This window comes from Nothoprocta perdicaria, unplaced genomic scaffold, assembly GCF_003342845.1.
Source record: "Nothoprocta perdicaria isolate Ctin4 unplaced genomic scaffold, notPer1 scaffold_84, whole genome shotgun sequence".
Lineage (NCBI taxonomy): Eukaryota > Metazoa > Chordata > Aves > Tinamiformes > Tinamidae > Nothoprocta > Nothoprocta perdicaria.
Window position 1 is genome coordinate 3,034,084 of NW_020456132.1, and position 15,159 is coordinate 3,049,242.

Genomic DNA, 15,159 nt, shown 5'->3' on the forward strand with positions numbered 1-15,159 from the left:
ACACTGAAACACTTAGCTTGCAAAGATGTGAGCCCCAAGTGCCTCTCYAGAAGGACACCTATCCCAACACCAGCACCAGAACACCTGCTCTTGTGCACCTAGAACTATCTCCATACAATCAATCCCCATCTGTGCCTGGCACCTACCTTCTCTTAGCTCCAGACTGTGAGTATTCACCAAGCAAATCTATGCACACCCACAACTTGACTCTGATATTTACGTGTGGACCCACTCATTCATGATCTGATCTTAGACCTTGTGAAATGTTCTTTCCATTTCCATGACTCCTAAATCTGTCTGCTAAAACTTCATTTTAGTTCTGAATATGCACTGAGCCCTGCAAGCCTCTTACACAGATTCCTCCCCTATGGAGCCCATCGCCTCCATATTATACACATGTAAGTCATGCACATTGTTCCCTTGTCTCTGGAAAACTGCTCTCTAGTACTGTGTAATCTTCAGTCCTTGCTCTGGGCAAAAGGCCTACACAAACATGTGGCACAACATTTTGCTGTATGGGAGCATTAACACTCGCAGCATCCTCATTAGGGCACTTAACAGCATGGCATGAGAGTGTGATGATGGGGCAAAAACAGTATTGCTCATAGCTCACTTTGATCAGGAAAGTCTCTTCTAAAGGCAATGTACAAATGTAAAGATCCTTATAGGAGCTCAGCTGCTTTCTGTCAGGACAAAACAGACTGTGTATGGCCCCCCAAGYTGCTAAGCTTTTCTGACTGTAATCTCTGGGCCGCTCTTCTTTATCTTTCATACCCACAGCATTTTCATACAAAACCAGTTTCAGATGTGTGAGAGACTGAGATGACTAAACCTGGTCTGTCAGGTGAAATAAAAACCCTACCCAAATCCTGAAATGAAAATGGCAGCCAAAGTACTGATACAGAGCTAGCTAACCTCAACTCCATGTCTGTCTGTCCTTCTCCTTGGAGATACCCCATTTTAAGTTACCAAGGCTGGGATTACATCTCCAGCTACACTTGCACCTTTACAACAGTGGAGCAGGAGCCTGGGTCCCAAGCTCAGCTGGTGGATGTCAGGTCAACAGCAAGTGGCACTGAAGGTTCAGGACTCAGGGGAGCATGGGGCACTGGTTGGTTSCTCTGTTGTGACCAAAGATCAGGATAGCACTTGCAGAAACTCAAGGACTAAGCCCCTGGGCAGGCAGCCTGTGATCTGTGTTGCACACACACAGGCTCACAGCCCCGAGTATGAAAGGATTTCCCCAGAGATGGGTCTAGCCCCAGAGCCTGCCATTGCTACATATTCCTGCGAGGCCTGAGGTAGCCTAGGAAAAACAGAACTTACATATTGAAGAGGTTGAGCCCAATGCGATAGAGGCGCTTCCGCATGGTGTCTGTGGAAAGCGTGGGGGACTTGCAGCTCGCTGGGTTCTCGCAGTGGTACCGTGGGAGGCTGAGGATCATGGCCTGCAGTGCTTCCTTCGAGGAAACCTCAGAGGCTGACTTGGCTGAAGTGGAGGTGCTGCTGCTGCTCAGCTGCTCCAAGTTGTCCACGTTCTCGGACTCAGAGCCTTTGCTTTGCCCCATCTCATTGTTAGCATCAAACGGGAGCTTCTGCATTGCCATTTGTCCTGGCTCAGCACTACTATCCTCCATCCCATTAGTGCTGACGTTCACCTCGGTGAAAGCGTGGCTGTTCTGAAGAGCTGTGGACTCAGGTAAACTCTCTGGGGCAGTCTGTGGCTCTATGGCTTCTCCCTCTCCTTCTCCTGAGGGTTCTTCAGCCTTAGTGGCTTGGGAGAGCCCAGCCTGGCCATTGTTGCTGAGGCAGTTTGCCATGGACACCGAGGTAGACGACGAGACAGAGATGTTCTTGTTGTCAATCTGGACAGTGACGTCCCGGAAGGCCATCATGAGGGTGCTGCTGCTCTTGGGCAGGGTGTCTGGCAAAAGCCCTTCCTCCTTCTCCGTGTCCTGCAGCTCAGCTTCTAAATCTTGATTTGGCTGCATTGAGCTGGCGCTGAAGGTCTCTCTGATCTGGTATGAGCTCCCATCTTGCAGAGAACACATGGTCTTCAGGCTCCAGGTGCTCAGGGCATCATCAATGGACTTGGCCAGGGACTGAACTTGTTCAGTGAAGGAGTCCTCCAGCTCAGTCAGTGCCCCACTGATGGTGGCTGGCAAGGATGGGGACCTCACCAAAGGAATGCCTACAAAGTTGTATCCCTCTACCAGGGCTTTCTCAGTGGAGAAGCTCTCTGAGTTTTGGACCCGGACTTTCCTCAGGGAGATGCGGCGTGGCATGCGGCTCTCTAGCAATGAGTTGCGGATCTTCTCAAAGTTCTTGCTGAGCTGGTACTGCCGGAAAGCGGTCTGGATGGTGCAGGCTGCCCTGCGAGACACCAGGTGACCTCCATATTTGTGCTCTAGCATTTCAATCTGAAAGACATACAAACAAATGGGCTTATTTTGTCTTAATTGACTTCTGATGGCTTTCCATGACCCCCAGTTCCTACACTGATAAGACAGTAATGACTGACAGAAGAGCTTCTAGCACTGAATTAGCCTTTTCCTGCACTGTCATGCCCTTGATTTTGACAGAAGGCACCGCTTTGGGCGCGGCTGCCTGAAATATCAGTATTGTTAGCTTTCTCATGGCTGTTATCATGATCTTGCCTCCTCCTACGCCACCAGCTGTACAAGCTGAAACTCCCCTTGCCTTGCATTCTYACCTCTAATGTTCTTTCGAGCAGGCTCTTCCCTGCAAATGCAATACTCTGACAACCTGTATTCTTGCTTAGCAGTGCTGTGGCAATCATCTCAAGTATGAATCGTTGTCCCAGAGCATTACTAATGCTCCTGCCTTCCTTAGTCACCTTAGGAAATACTCTCAGGGCAAAGGAGAAGCCATTCAGAAAGAGTAAATAYATGTTAATTTCTAAGCATAAGAAATAGTGTCTTGGTCATAGGARTTAGTGAGAAACATCAACATCCACAGAAGTCAATGGGGGTTGGACTTATTTACTTTTAAGAAWCACTCTAAAATTCAAAGTGTCTTCCTTTCTGATCTCTGAGTTTTTCAGGCATTAGCCAGAAATGAAATGAAAATAATTCAAGCAGAAAAAGACTTTCAGTTCTGAAAGGTAAGAAAATCTAATTTTAAATGTTGAGAGAAGATATCAAGAAAAGTGGCAGCAGGATTTCCGAGCAGCTCCTTTTTGAGCTGCTAACAATATATATATGCAAATACATACACCCAGAGCTAAGTGGCATCTTAGCAGGCTTCAACAAACTAGATATTTATTCCACAATCTAATATTTATACTTCTTAGCAGGCTCCCTGTTCTTCTTGTGCATCTGGGACTTCACTACATGCTGCAGGAGCGTGTTCGATACCTCAGTGCCTGAATGACAGGRGACAAGGGGCCTGGTGTGAGCATGATAATGGATGGAGAGTTTGGGAGGGAAAAGGATAAACTCAGATTATCTTCACTGAGATTATGGCTGTACAATTAGCTAAACTATCCATTGTCTGGACCTCATTCTGCAGAACACAGAAGCAAATAGGTAATATGTATATGTGTATGTTTGTAGAAGCCCAGAAAACGAAGATGAAATACAGGCCTGAGAGTGCAGGAAAATTTAGTCCTGAATGAATAAAAGAGTTGCTACATCATTATTGTAGTGAGTCTGAGCTCATTAGCAGACTGAAAAGCAAGGATGCATTTTATTGACTACTTGAGGCATTTTCATTGTCAGATAGATATCCTTAMCCCTCACACTGTGCCTTGCTAGCACAGTGTTGGTGGGGTGAACGAGTGAGCTCATGGAGGATTTGCAGTTAAATACAGATTGGTTTTGTGCAGTCAAGGCCAGACTGAGGCATGAGCCCCAGCTCAGAGAGTCATGGCTTTTCATCTGCTCCCTTCTTTCCCTTTTTGTAATAGTATGTAAATTGCCGAGAAAACCATCAGCAAGTAATCTAGCTACAAGTGAAGGCCTGAAATGACAGCTGAGAGAAGTGCAAATCACCCCTGTCATCTTTCCAATATTATTAACTGCTCTAGAAGTAGGGAAAGCTGATATGGCTTTGGGAGATGGCAGGAGAAGAGGATCAATGCGAGCCCAGCTCTCCTGCTCCTGTACAGGTACTCCAGCTGCTGGAGTGGGTACTAACCTCTATTACCCCATCTTCCTAGGCAGCAGTAAGCTGAGGGGTCCTGCTGGTGGGAGGCTGATATTTCTTGGAGAGTAGGGGGAGCACATACTTCTGCGCCTCCCTGTCTAGGAAAGCAGAAATTCTTTATCTCGTGCTCAGCTGTAAGGTAAGATTTGGGGTTTGTGTTGTTCTTGAATTCATTTTTATAAAGCAAACATCAAATCCTAGCACTGACAAAGCAATTTGATCAGCAAAGGGGTTGATCACTGCACTGCTAGAGGCAGTTGTCTCAGAGCTCTGTTTACTCCTGACGTGGAAAATATTGGCCTAATATTTGCCCTTTCAGAAAGGGTCTGCAAACTGCTGCTAGACCACACAAGGACTGTGGATTCTGCTTCCTTTGCTGCAAGACTCATCACTAGTGGGTTTATTTGTTTGTTTGTTTGTTCTGATAAACAAAGAGTCTCTGTGTCCCCAGAGTTTGTCTCATGAGGCAAGAAGGAGGAGCTGGAATACAGCGGTGAGAAGAGGTTCTGGGCAGTCAACAGAAGAGTTGGCCCAGAGTTTGCCYTTCCTATCTTAAATCCTAACCACAAAACCAGCACTCCTGCCACATGTCTCCAAAGGAAAGAGTCTAAATTACCTTTTGGCATTTCCCTCCAGGAGGAAGGCTCATGTAGATTCATGCAAATTAAACCAATAACCTGCACAGACCCAACCCAGACAGTTATTACTGGCAACTGACCGTGAGCACTTAATATAATGGTCTGGTTAATCAAAATGTAGAGCTAATTGTGTTGGGAGGGAAAGAGGAACAAATGGGAGGGACAGACACAGCTATGTGAGGGATGGAATAATAGTAAGATACAAAATAAGGCAGAAGCATCAGCCTTATAATTATCTGAGGTTTCCAAGGAGGTGACAGCCATTCTGCAAATGCAAAATTCAGATGCTCTGATCTTATTAGAGCCTAGGACAAGATGTCATTGCTTATCTGAAGTAAAAGRCCGTTTTCTCTCATGCAAGGACAGTTCCCAAAAAGGCCGACTTTAATAACTACTAAAAGAAAAGGCTCTTCTCAGAATCTAAAGAAATGGTCCAAGCTGTCAGTACAATCATCAGCTCGTTGCAGTCCATTATCTCAGGCCTCCCCAAGGGCTAAGACATTAAGCAGCCTAACGAGATATAAAGTGAGAAGACTCCCAACCTAGGCCATTCTCCAGTTCTTACCAAGAGTGCAAGGACACATTCTGTATGCAGTGGCCCTTTCCAAAGCAAGGGGACTCTTAGAGTGTCTTGCAGCTGGGGTAAGAAAGACTTGGTGGCTGGACCAAAGAATGGTCCAAAGGAGACTAAGACTAACCTCTGGGGTTATTTAGTCTGGAGAAGAGGAGGCTCAAGGGGAGACCTTATCACTCTCTACAACTACCTGACAGGAGGTTGCAGTGAGGTGGGGKTTGATCTCTTCTTTAGAATAACTACAGATAGGACATGAGGAAATGGCCTCAAGTTGMGAAGGGGAAGTTCAGGTTAGGCATCAGGAAGAATTTCTACATGGCAAGAGTGGTGAAGCCTTGGAACAGGCTGCCCAAGGAAGTGGTGGAGTCCCTATAAGAAACATGTAAATGAGGCTCTCAGGGACATGGTTTGGTTTTGAGGGGTTTGGTTTTGAGGGATTTGCATTTGGACTCAGTGATCTCAAAGGTCTTTTCCAACTACAATGATTCTACTATGATTCTATGTTTGAGATCATTAGCAAAGTAAAGATCAGCAACCTTGTGTCCTTGTGTTCTCCCAGCCCTTACTTAGTAATCTTTTTCTCTCTCCCTTTACCATAGCCCAGCCATTTACATTGTTTACTCAAGCCTGAGATGTTCACATTTGCTACCAGGCCAAACTAACTGGCACTGCAGAGGAATTAAGGAATTCATAYAGTTGTTGGCCTGACTTTCCTCTCTCAAGATGGGGAAGGGCACCCATTAACACACCACAGCAGTTACAGGTAATGGAGATGTATGTCTGACTTGCTGAAGGAACCTTCTCTTCCCAATTGAGAGGTGAGAAAGGCCAGACATGACTGGCTTGCTCTTACTCCTAATAAACCCTATGAATCACGAGTAATTGTCTATTAAAACTACTCTTCTCTAGGGAATGATCTGACAGCCAGAGCCAAAGGAAGGTAAAAGCAGAAGGGAGAATAYGGGAGTATTTTAAAGAATAAGTAGCCTAGTAAGTATCTGTCTCTCAACATGAACACTCAGTCTATGCAACTCAGGCCTTGTGGTGGAACTGGAAATGACTGRGAAATATCCATTGCCTTACAGGATTGCACATGGAGGGAGCTTTAACAAGTCTACTCCAAGGCAAGCCCAAATGCCAGACTAGGATGTGGCCATAAATCTGAGGTGCACACCTCAGTGAGGCTGCATGCCTCAGTATTAGCTGAGGAGAATCATGTTCAGTGAGGGAATCCAAATTGCTCAAGTCAATGTACACGTTAAAAAAAAAAAAAAAAAAAAAAAAAAAAAGGAGAGACAGAATATAACTATTCTGTCGCCCCTGCTTAACTGCCTTTCCCCCTCTCTCACAATGGAAGAGCTCTGTTATAGTGACCATGTGTTAATGGGATATTTTCCTTCATAGCAGGGACATCTGCCAACCTTCCAGCACAGTGTCAGTGGGGACCATGTACTACCAAAAGCGTGCTGCTCTATTCTACAGCCCTCTGCTCTCTCCCAGCTTTCCAGCAGAACATAAACTCGGGAAGAACAGCCTTCAGGACCTGAGTTACCTTTCCAGCTTTGCAGCATGGTGTGCTTCTGCTCTGAGCACTGTCAGCACACTCATTCTCGTGGGATGGACAGCAAGCAGAGCCATGACCTCCCACACCAGCCCATCAGTGCTGTGCTGGGAAGCAAATGCTGCTAAATGAGTTGCACCTCCAAGAACTGCAGAGGTAGCTGTATGCTGCCCTCCTTTCTTACCAGCACTCAGCCCCGCTCCAAAGCKGCACTGCAGGGCTAAAAATTCTCCTTTCACCTGTTTGTTACACACTAATAGTACTCAGAGTACTATGTGCTATGACAGGGATATGTTGGGATAGTGCTGTGAGGATCCTACCACCTTGGTTCCCCTTCAACAGCACCTATTTGACAAATAAATCATTAGGAAATCCTATTAAAAACAGATACAAAAGAATGTAAAGGTGGAAGAACTAATGCTCTTCCCTCCCTGAAAATCCCCCCTTCCAGAGCAGGAGGCAGTTCACTGAGGAATCATCAGGCTCAGGAGCACGCTTACTGTAATACCTTCTTAGATGTGAGAAGAGCAGATGCACCTATGAGATAGGCAAGGTCCCTGCAAGGACAGTACTGCAGGGCACCAAAATGTAGTGAACAAGCAGCTAATATGTCTCTCTCTCTCACATGCATCCAGGGCAGGTCTGGCCTCTACTGCAAGAACAGTCATAGGACAACCTGACCTTAAAATACCACAGGGCAGGCACTCCCCAGGACAAATGAGTGCAGCTCAAGGGCATCAAGGAGACTAAGCCTGTATATACCAGCCAAGATCTGGCCCACCCTGAGGATATGTCACATTAGATTGTGAAGGCAGTTAATTAGTCTCTCCTGTTTGTTTCATGGGTGTGAAGCAAGAATTCTGTCCAAGTTGAGTATGCAGTAGTTGAGAACAGCAGAGCTAAAGAATTAAGGCCTTTTTGCTGCTTGGGAATTTAGTGGGTCACTGGTCTGACATGTCTGTTTTGGGACAGCAGCAATACCTTAGGGGAAATGGCCCTGAAGTCTCCCAGGAACAACAGCTTCCTCTGTGGGAACCTTRTTAGCTGAGACCACTGTTTCTTCAGCTTCATGTGCAGTAACAACTCCCTCTGAAGGCTCCCATTGAACATAGTCTACACACAGTTACTACTATCCATCTCCTATCCTGTAGGGCCTGCATATTAAAATTATAATCCTCTTTGGTTGAGCTACCSTTCCAGAGGAAAGTCAGAGTCAATTCTTAATATTATTCTTTTCAGAACAGTTCTCCTAGGCTGCAATCTGCAGAGAGGCAGAGTGGGGGACACATTCCACCCCTGCCTTTGAGCAAGGAGGCCGGCTGCTGTTAGCCCCAGTTTGGCCAGCTCCCTGGCAAAAGCTACACCTGCCCAGCTAGGGATGGGCAGACAGGGCTCTGGAGCCAGGCTGCAACCTTGGGCATAGGATGATGGGCTCACAATTCGGAGTGAAGTATTTTCTCTAGCCTGGTGACCCTGCCTAGTTCCTCAAAAATCCATGGATGGGTTGAAGGAGGTAATGATAGTGATATACTGACACCACAGTAGATGCTGTACAGGTCAACTATTGAGTCAAAGCCACTTCCCCAAAAAGTTTAAAGAGGCTAATGTGGAAGAGAATATGGAGCCTGCCCAGAGTGACCCAAGAGAACAAGAGAACTGAAGATCTTTGACCGGATAGTGAGCTACTGGGAGCCCTACTGGCACCATGCATCTGGCTGCCCACAACCCATCTCTAGCCCTACAGTCACACCTGAGTAACTGGGTCTGTTTTAGACCGCAGAAGACAGGCAATGAGAAGCAAAGCCCAGTGGGGTTGGGTGAGGCACTGGCAGGCAGAAGTAGGAAGGTTATTTCCTCCACCAGCCCTTCAGGGCCAAAGGACCAGGCCTGCTCAGGTGGGACAAGTGCTCAAGGGGAATGGGAATCTACAGCCCTTGCAGAGATATGGTCCACCACAGTGTGAATGCAGTCCCATCCACCCCATCCCCTTCTCCCACAGGCTGAGTAGGAAGCCTCTGTACCTGTTTATTCTTTAGGTCAAGGGAGAGCTCATAATCGGAGGCAGCCGCATGGGAACACGAGGCCGCCCCTTTGCTGCGCTGCACTCTCACTGGGGAGCCCGTGTGGTGGAGGCTCGCCTTCTGCCCCAGAGGGGAACACCCCGCTGCCTGCTCTTCTTGGAGCTCCGCATGCTGGGCTTTTAGCGGCTGGGTGTCGGACCTGCCTTCCTGGCCACTGTGTCTGCCGGTCTCCTTCGGATCCTCCGTTTCACACCCGGCTTTCTTGCTTGTGGAACCGCAGGGATCATCACTGTGAACAAAATGCAATGTTTTGCTTTTTTATTTGTTTTTTTTTATTATTATTATTTTTATTACTTGTATTATTTATGATTATTTTTATTATTGTCTGCTATATTCATTCACTGCTCTGCATTTTAAATGTGTAGGGAGCCTAGGGCTGGAAAGGGTGTCTCTCAAAGATGAATCAAGACTGTGCATTGATGCAGTCAGAGGTATGATCCCTCCCTCCCGAAAAGCAGGCACCTGTGCTGCAAACACTGCAACTCCTTTGAGCTGCACAGCTGCCTTCACTCAAGGCACTGCAGTACAAGGCGAGGAGCCAAAGAGGTTGTCACGGCTTAAGGATCCCTCTCCTGCTTCCTGAAGCAGGTGGTAGCTACCTCKGTGCCTCACATGCCAACTCCCTGCGTGTCCTGGCATCCCATCCTGGTGCCCAGACCTTGGGAATCCAGTTTTTCCCCGGAGTTTTAAGGGCATGAGGGAAATAGTWCAGGGCAGCTGAATATTCCAAAGTTTCTAGAGAAACCCATGGAGTGCTGAGAGTATAAAGATGTAGCAGAAACATCGAGAGTGCCCTGAGATACTGACTCTTTAAACAACGGAGTCATGCTAGGCTGCAGAGCTTCTATAAAATGGGCTGTTTCTTTCTGACTGATGGGGTAGGTTGCTGTGTCACTGAAATCTCACGGAGAAAGGAAAACACCCTTTCCTACTGCCAGCCACAGGAATAATTGTATGAGACCGGTGTCTAACAGTGCACTCTAAGAGAGCGGACATGATTCGCATATGTCTGATACATTTAAGAGGTGAGGAAGTCTTTTGTTAACCTTTATTGCTAAATGTTTTGTGAAATCATCCAATTTCAAAAATTCTTGTATCCTGGGGTGCTGTCTGAACTATTAGCTCATTTGGTTTTTTTTTTTCCTTTTACGTTACATCAATTTCTTTCCAATGGCTACAGAGGAATAATTTGTGATTTCCAAGAACGTGCAGACCAGTCAGGGTAGACTCTGGGTTCTCCTGCAAACCATAAATCGGATACAGTTCCCATTGTTTACCAGGGATTGCTGCTTAGTTGGAAGTAGCATTTAGTTGAGAAGTAATTACTAGAGAGCCAATGCATTTAATTCCATTGAAACCATGGGTGTGTATTGCCTTCTATATATAAGAAGTATTGTTTAATTCTTCACTTCTCAATTTAATTTCTTCCTCTTCAATTTGCTCCATATAGGATCGGTTTGCTGTCATTCAGAGACCAGTCATTTCACGATTAGTGTTGGTATCAGAGCAGAGTGAGGGAAATTAGATTCAGTTTTCAGTAGTGCCCCAATCACTTAGAAGCATTTAAGTTTCATTTTCAAAAGTGCTGTGGGTATGTAAAAGTCCAAGTCTGACACCTCGAAATGGACTTTACCTCCTAAGCATCACAGCTCTTTTGAATACTTACTAGTACTTTAAAATGAAGTTTGTTCTTTCCAATGGCTGCTCTTCCTTTCAAAAAGACTTAAAAAAATCAAATTTATAAATAGTCTTTCAGAAAGGACCCTTTGACGAGCCAAACACAACCCCCAACTTCAGAACTAAGGAAGAAAGATTTAAAGGTAAGAAAGTTCTGCTTTTACACACACACTCATGTAGCCACCAGTTAGAGTTAGAAAAACAAATTCACATAAGAAACTGGTCTCTTGCATAAATGCTACATAAACAACTTTGTCAAAAGTATATTAAAATGACATAGTTGCACAGCCACAAATCAGAAACTGCCTCTAAAATGAGGCATAAAACTGTCATTATCGGTTGTAAGCTTTATAAAACTCTCCTTGTTCTGTACACTATTTCTTTCTACAGCAAAAGGTGCACATGTATTATCATGCACTCATTTTTAACTCCTTTTGTTCTATGCCTGTCCACATCTCGGGCAACACTGATAAAAGACTTTGCCCTTACTGCTCACTCTGCAACACTTTTATTGGAAGCCTCTGTTCTATCCATTCTCAACCAGCAGTGCAGTCATTTTCATGCTCAGCTAAAGGCATAACCAAGTGAACATAGGTTTGATCGTGTTCTCATTGAAGTGCATGCCAAAAACCTCACAGCTACCTCAGTGGGAACTGGACTGTGCCCTACAAAGCAATTTCAGCTAGACTCAGGCTCTGATACAGCCAGACACTTGTCCCACACTGCTTAGCTGAGCCGAGGCCACAGCGCACGTCGTTCTGTGCAGACTTTCTTTAGGGCAGGTCAGGACCTCAGGCAGCAGGCTGGAGTGTTGGTTGACTTCCCTGAGAGCATGAAAGGACTGTAAATGCCAGAAAATGTTCCCTGACATGGTGGCCCTCTGAACAGTCACGCACGTGCTCAGCTCTACTATTTTGAGGCCCTCCACTGCCGCYAGAGTGCACATAGTGCATGAGCTTTTGCAGAACTGAGACGTATAGCTCTGTGAGTCCTTACGTCCCCTCCAGTGTGTGCTAGCTGTCCAGTTTCCTGTCCCATGGAGTTCAGAATATGAGCAAGTAACATCCATGATAGCAGGATATCTTGCATGTACAGCTATTGCAGAAGGCTTCACAGAACTATAGAATAATTAGTTCAGAAGAAAAGGTTGGAGGTGACAAACTACTCCAACTACTTGCTCAAAGCAGGTCTATTTTCAAAGACCGATGTGAGCAGAGCCCCATTTTCCACATATCCTCCCAAATCCCATTTGGTCTTCCAGTTTCAGCATCGTGTAGGARTGACAACCCACCACCCTCCATCGCCTGGCCCTGAGGCCAGCTCAGAATGGACTTTGTCAGTGCTTACTGCGAGGCCAGGCAGGATCTATAAGGAGTGTGAGTTCAGCTGACCTGCAAAATGAAAAYTGTTAAGTGCCCCAGTCCTTTTCAGTACCCCCATACACAGAGGGCTCCCAAGGCCGGCCTTTCCTCCCTGTCTTCCTTCAGGGGATCCTGAGGAGAGAGATCTCCAATAACCTGCAGCATGTGAGGTGCAACAGTGTTAAAGCTCCTCGCTCCAACCTTATGAAGGATCTTCCACTTTGCCCCCTGAACTCTGTATTGTGCAAGAGAGCCTTGGGCAAACCCAACATGCCCAGAAGCCCTCTTCAACCTCACCAAGCACTCAGAACATGCCTCAAGGCACCGCAAGGCCCTGAGAGTGCAGGCCTTAAGAGAACACCTTCGGTTACATGTGTCTGAAAAGAACCATTAACCTCAGTGCTTCTGTTTGCATTGCATAACTGCAGCCCCTAAAGACACTTTGCTAGGATAAAGACGTCAGCCAAGCACACATACACGTATAACCTTGCCTTCCTCCTCCACCTTTCTGAGCCCAGAGAAAACACTCATGCAGCCAGTATTGTGCTCTGTGCGCTGTGGAATTTTCTGAGGGTTAAAACTCGGTCAAATCAAAATCAGATTTCACTGAAGCACTCAAAGGCATTTTTCAGCTAGATGTTTCTATGCTAAATATAAACTTTTTAACCCCCTGCTGGTTTGGCTGCGGAGCTGTTCAGAAAGTAATAGCAAATATTCTTGTGAAAGTGGAAATAGTATCTCCATACTTTTTGAGGCTCAATAATTTTTGTTTTGTGGAGAGACAAAAAAAGCCTTCAAAACAAAACAAACCTCCTTCACCTTTGGGACACAGACAGAACCCAGGAATTTTCAGCTTGATCTGGGAAACTTCAATGACTTACAAGCACAGAAAAAGGAGTGAGCTGGTTTGCTTAGCAGCCTGAATGTTAGTACTGCAACCCTCTGGTTCCAGCAACAATCATTTTCTTCCTCCCAAGTTCACTCCCATTTTAAATGTTTCCAAAGAAAGGTTCTGGTGGGGCCTCTTCTCTGTTCTCCAATAGAGGAACATGGATGAAGCCCCTATGTGGAAGACACTGCACATTGCTAAAAATCCTAAGAGATACTGCAATGAAATAGAGACTAAAACCTTGATGATCGTGATCCTTTCCCTCTGCCCTCAGTAACACAAGTGATCTGTATCAGTAAAACACATTTTTGTTAGTAAATGAGGGTCTCAAGGACTATTGTAACCATAGGAATAGAAAAAAAAAAAGAAAAACAAGTAGAGGTGGAATAGAAATTACAACATGCAAGATATCTGAGCAAAATCTGAGGTTCTTCAGGGTGCTCTTACAAGTAAATTATGGGGATACTCTTGCTATTCTGTTGTCAATGTGCAATCAAGTATCCTGAGTAAAAGGAGATGAATGGAGTTATTCCATGTTCTGTTTCTTGGATGAGAAAAACATCTAGCCATTTGTGATAATTAAAAATCTCATGCAGAGTCTAAGGTGTAAATCCCAATGTCCTGGCCAAACTCCAACTAGGTTAATTTAGTTTTGTTTCCCAGCATCCCCCCTGCAGTTTCAACTGTAATCAGAATTCTTTGCTTGCTATCCTAAAGTATCGTATGCCACTATCTTTCATATATTTTACAGCTTCCTTTGCATGATAAATGAAACAATTTTCTGCCAGTTGTGCAATCAGGTAAGGAAGGTTAGCAATGTGCTTTGAATTCTCTTTGATTGGAAGTTGCAATGCTAATGTGAATCACTTGCAATCAGTTAAAAGATGAAGACTACAAATGCAGCTGTTTTGTTCTTTCTAGATACTCTTTCATGACTTTTATGATCCACAGCAACTACCTTAGTTGTTAATACAAGTGAGTTTCATCTGCTGTAAAAAACACATCTACCTATTGCTTCAGGTATCTCCTGTTGTTTCAGCTGCTGCAGCCAGACAACGGTTTTGTTAACAAAGATGGTGACCACAGACAATCTGTCCCAGGGCTTAAATGAAACATGACAGCTAATCCAGCAAGAAGCATATTTCAAAACAGGCATATCAGGATTCTGGTTGAAGTCTTGGTGTTTGTTTCCAGGAAGCACAGTGCTAAGAAAGCTGTCACTGAGACTATTAATTCGGGCATCAGTGTGTATTTTTGTCAGTGTCCAGCATAGGCAAATCAAGCTTCAAGGATTTAGCTTCTATATGCAGATTTTTCTGGAAGATTTTGTTTAAAGAGATTTTTTTTCTCTCCATTGGTACTATGGAAACTARAGTCCAAATCAATGAGACTTGATCCTGATTGCTGAGCCAGAGATGTCCACAGCCCCTTCCTGGTAGCATCAGCTCCCTTTCCCTGTACAGAGTTGTTGTGTCACCCTTTTCCCTGGACGAGATTTGACTGTTTCTCTGTTCTAACACCACTAAGATGGTACACTGCCTAGCATCCTCCTTCCTACCTCCCTCTTACTGGGAACAAGTTTGCAGTGAGGCAAGCTACCAACTATGGAGCTGTACCCTGGTTATTTACAGGATCCTGACAGTAAGGTGTGAGCATTCCCATACTTGATGGCCGGAGAAAGAGCACGCAACCTCCCACCCCACAGATGTTTCAAGACAATTTCAAGCTAGACCTACAGGCAGGAGTACAGCACTTGGAGGCTCCAGACATTACATYCCCTTGCCCAAAATGTCAAATACCGGAATCAGTTCACGCTCCAAGCAGTAAATTTCAGGGCTCTTGAAGAGATGTTTACAGGGTAGCTAAGTGACTAAATGGGGCTCTAAAGCCAGGAGAGCTACTCTTCTCAAGGACAAGAGAGGTCTTCGCAATAAACACTAGGACTATAAGAAATGAAAACTGAGGTTTCTAACTGACAGTTCCATAGCTACACAGCTCCCAGGTAGACCAAAGACACAAAATATGTATTTTTGCTCCTCTTCAACTGCAACAAGAAAAAAGACCACGCAGATAAATAAGAGAAATCACAGACTAACAAAACCAGTAATGGGTCATCTGGATCTGGGTAGAGCTCAAAGCACCCAGTCACTCAAGAAGATGGTTCTCGGATACCTTGCTGGGAKATGCACTAGTGATGCAAAGATCCAGCTG

At 45.3% G+C, this 15,159-nt stretch overlaps 1 protein-coding gene across 1 annotated transcript in view; it reads right to left on the reverse strand.

Moving 5' to 3' along the window:
* IQSEC3 (IQ motif and Sec7 domain 3) overlaps positions 1-9,014 on the reverse strand; it is a 31,207-nt gene extending 22,193 nt beyond the window's left edge. Inside the window, exons 1-2 of the mRNA XM_026052139.1 lie at positions 8,962-9,014; positions 1,327-2,420 (exon numbers count right to left, since the gene is read on the reverse strand). Coding sequence (XP_025907924.1) covers positions 1,327-2,414 — 1,088 coding nt within the window. The 5' untranslated portion in view covers positions 2,415-2,420; positions 8,962-9,014. The remainder of the gene's footprint in view (positions 1-1,326; positions 2,421-8,961) is intronic.
* Between the last annotated feature and the right edge of the window lie 6,145 nt (positions 9,015-15,159).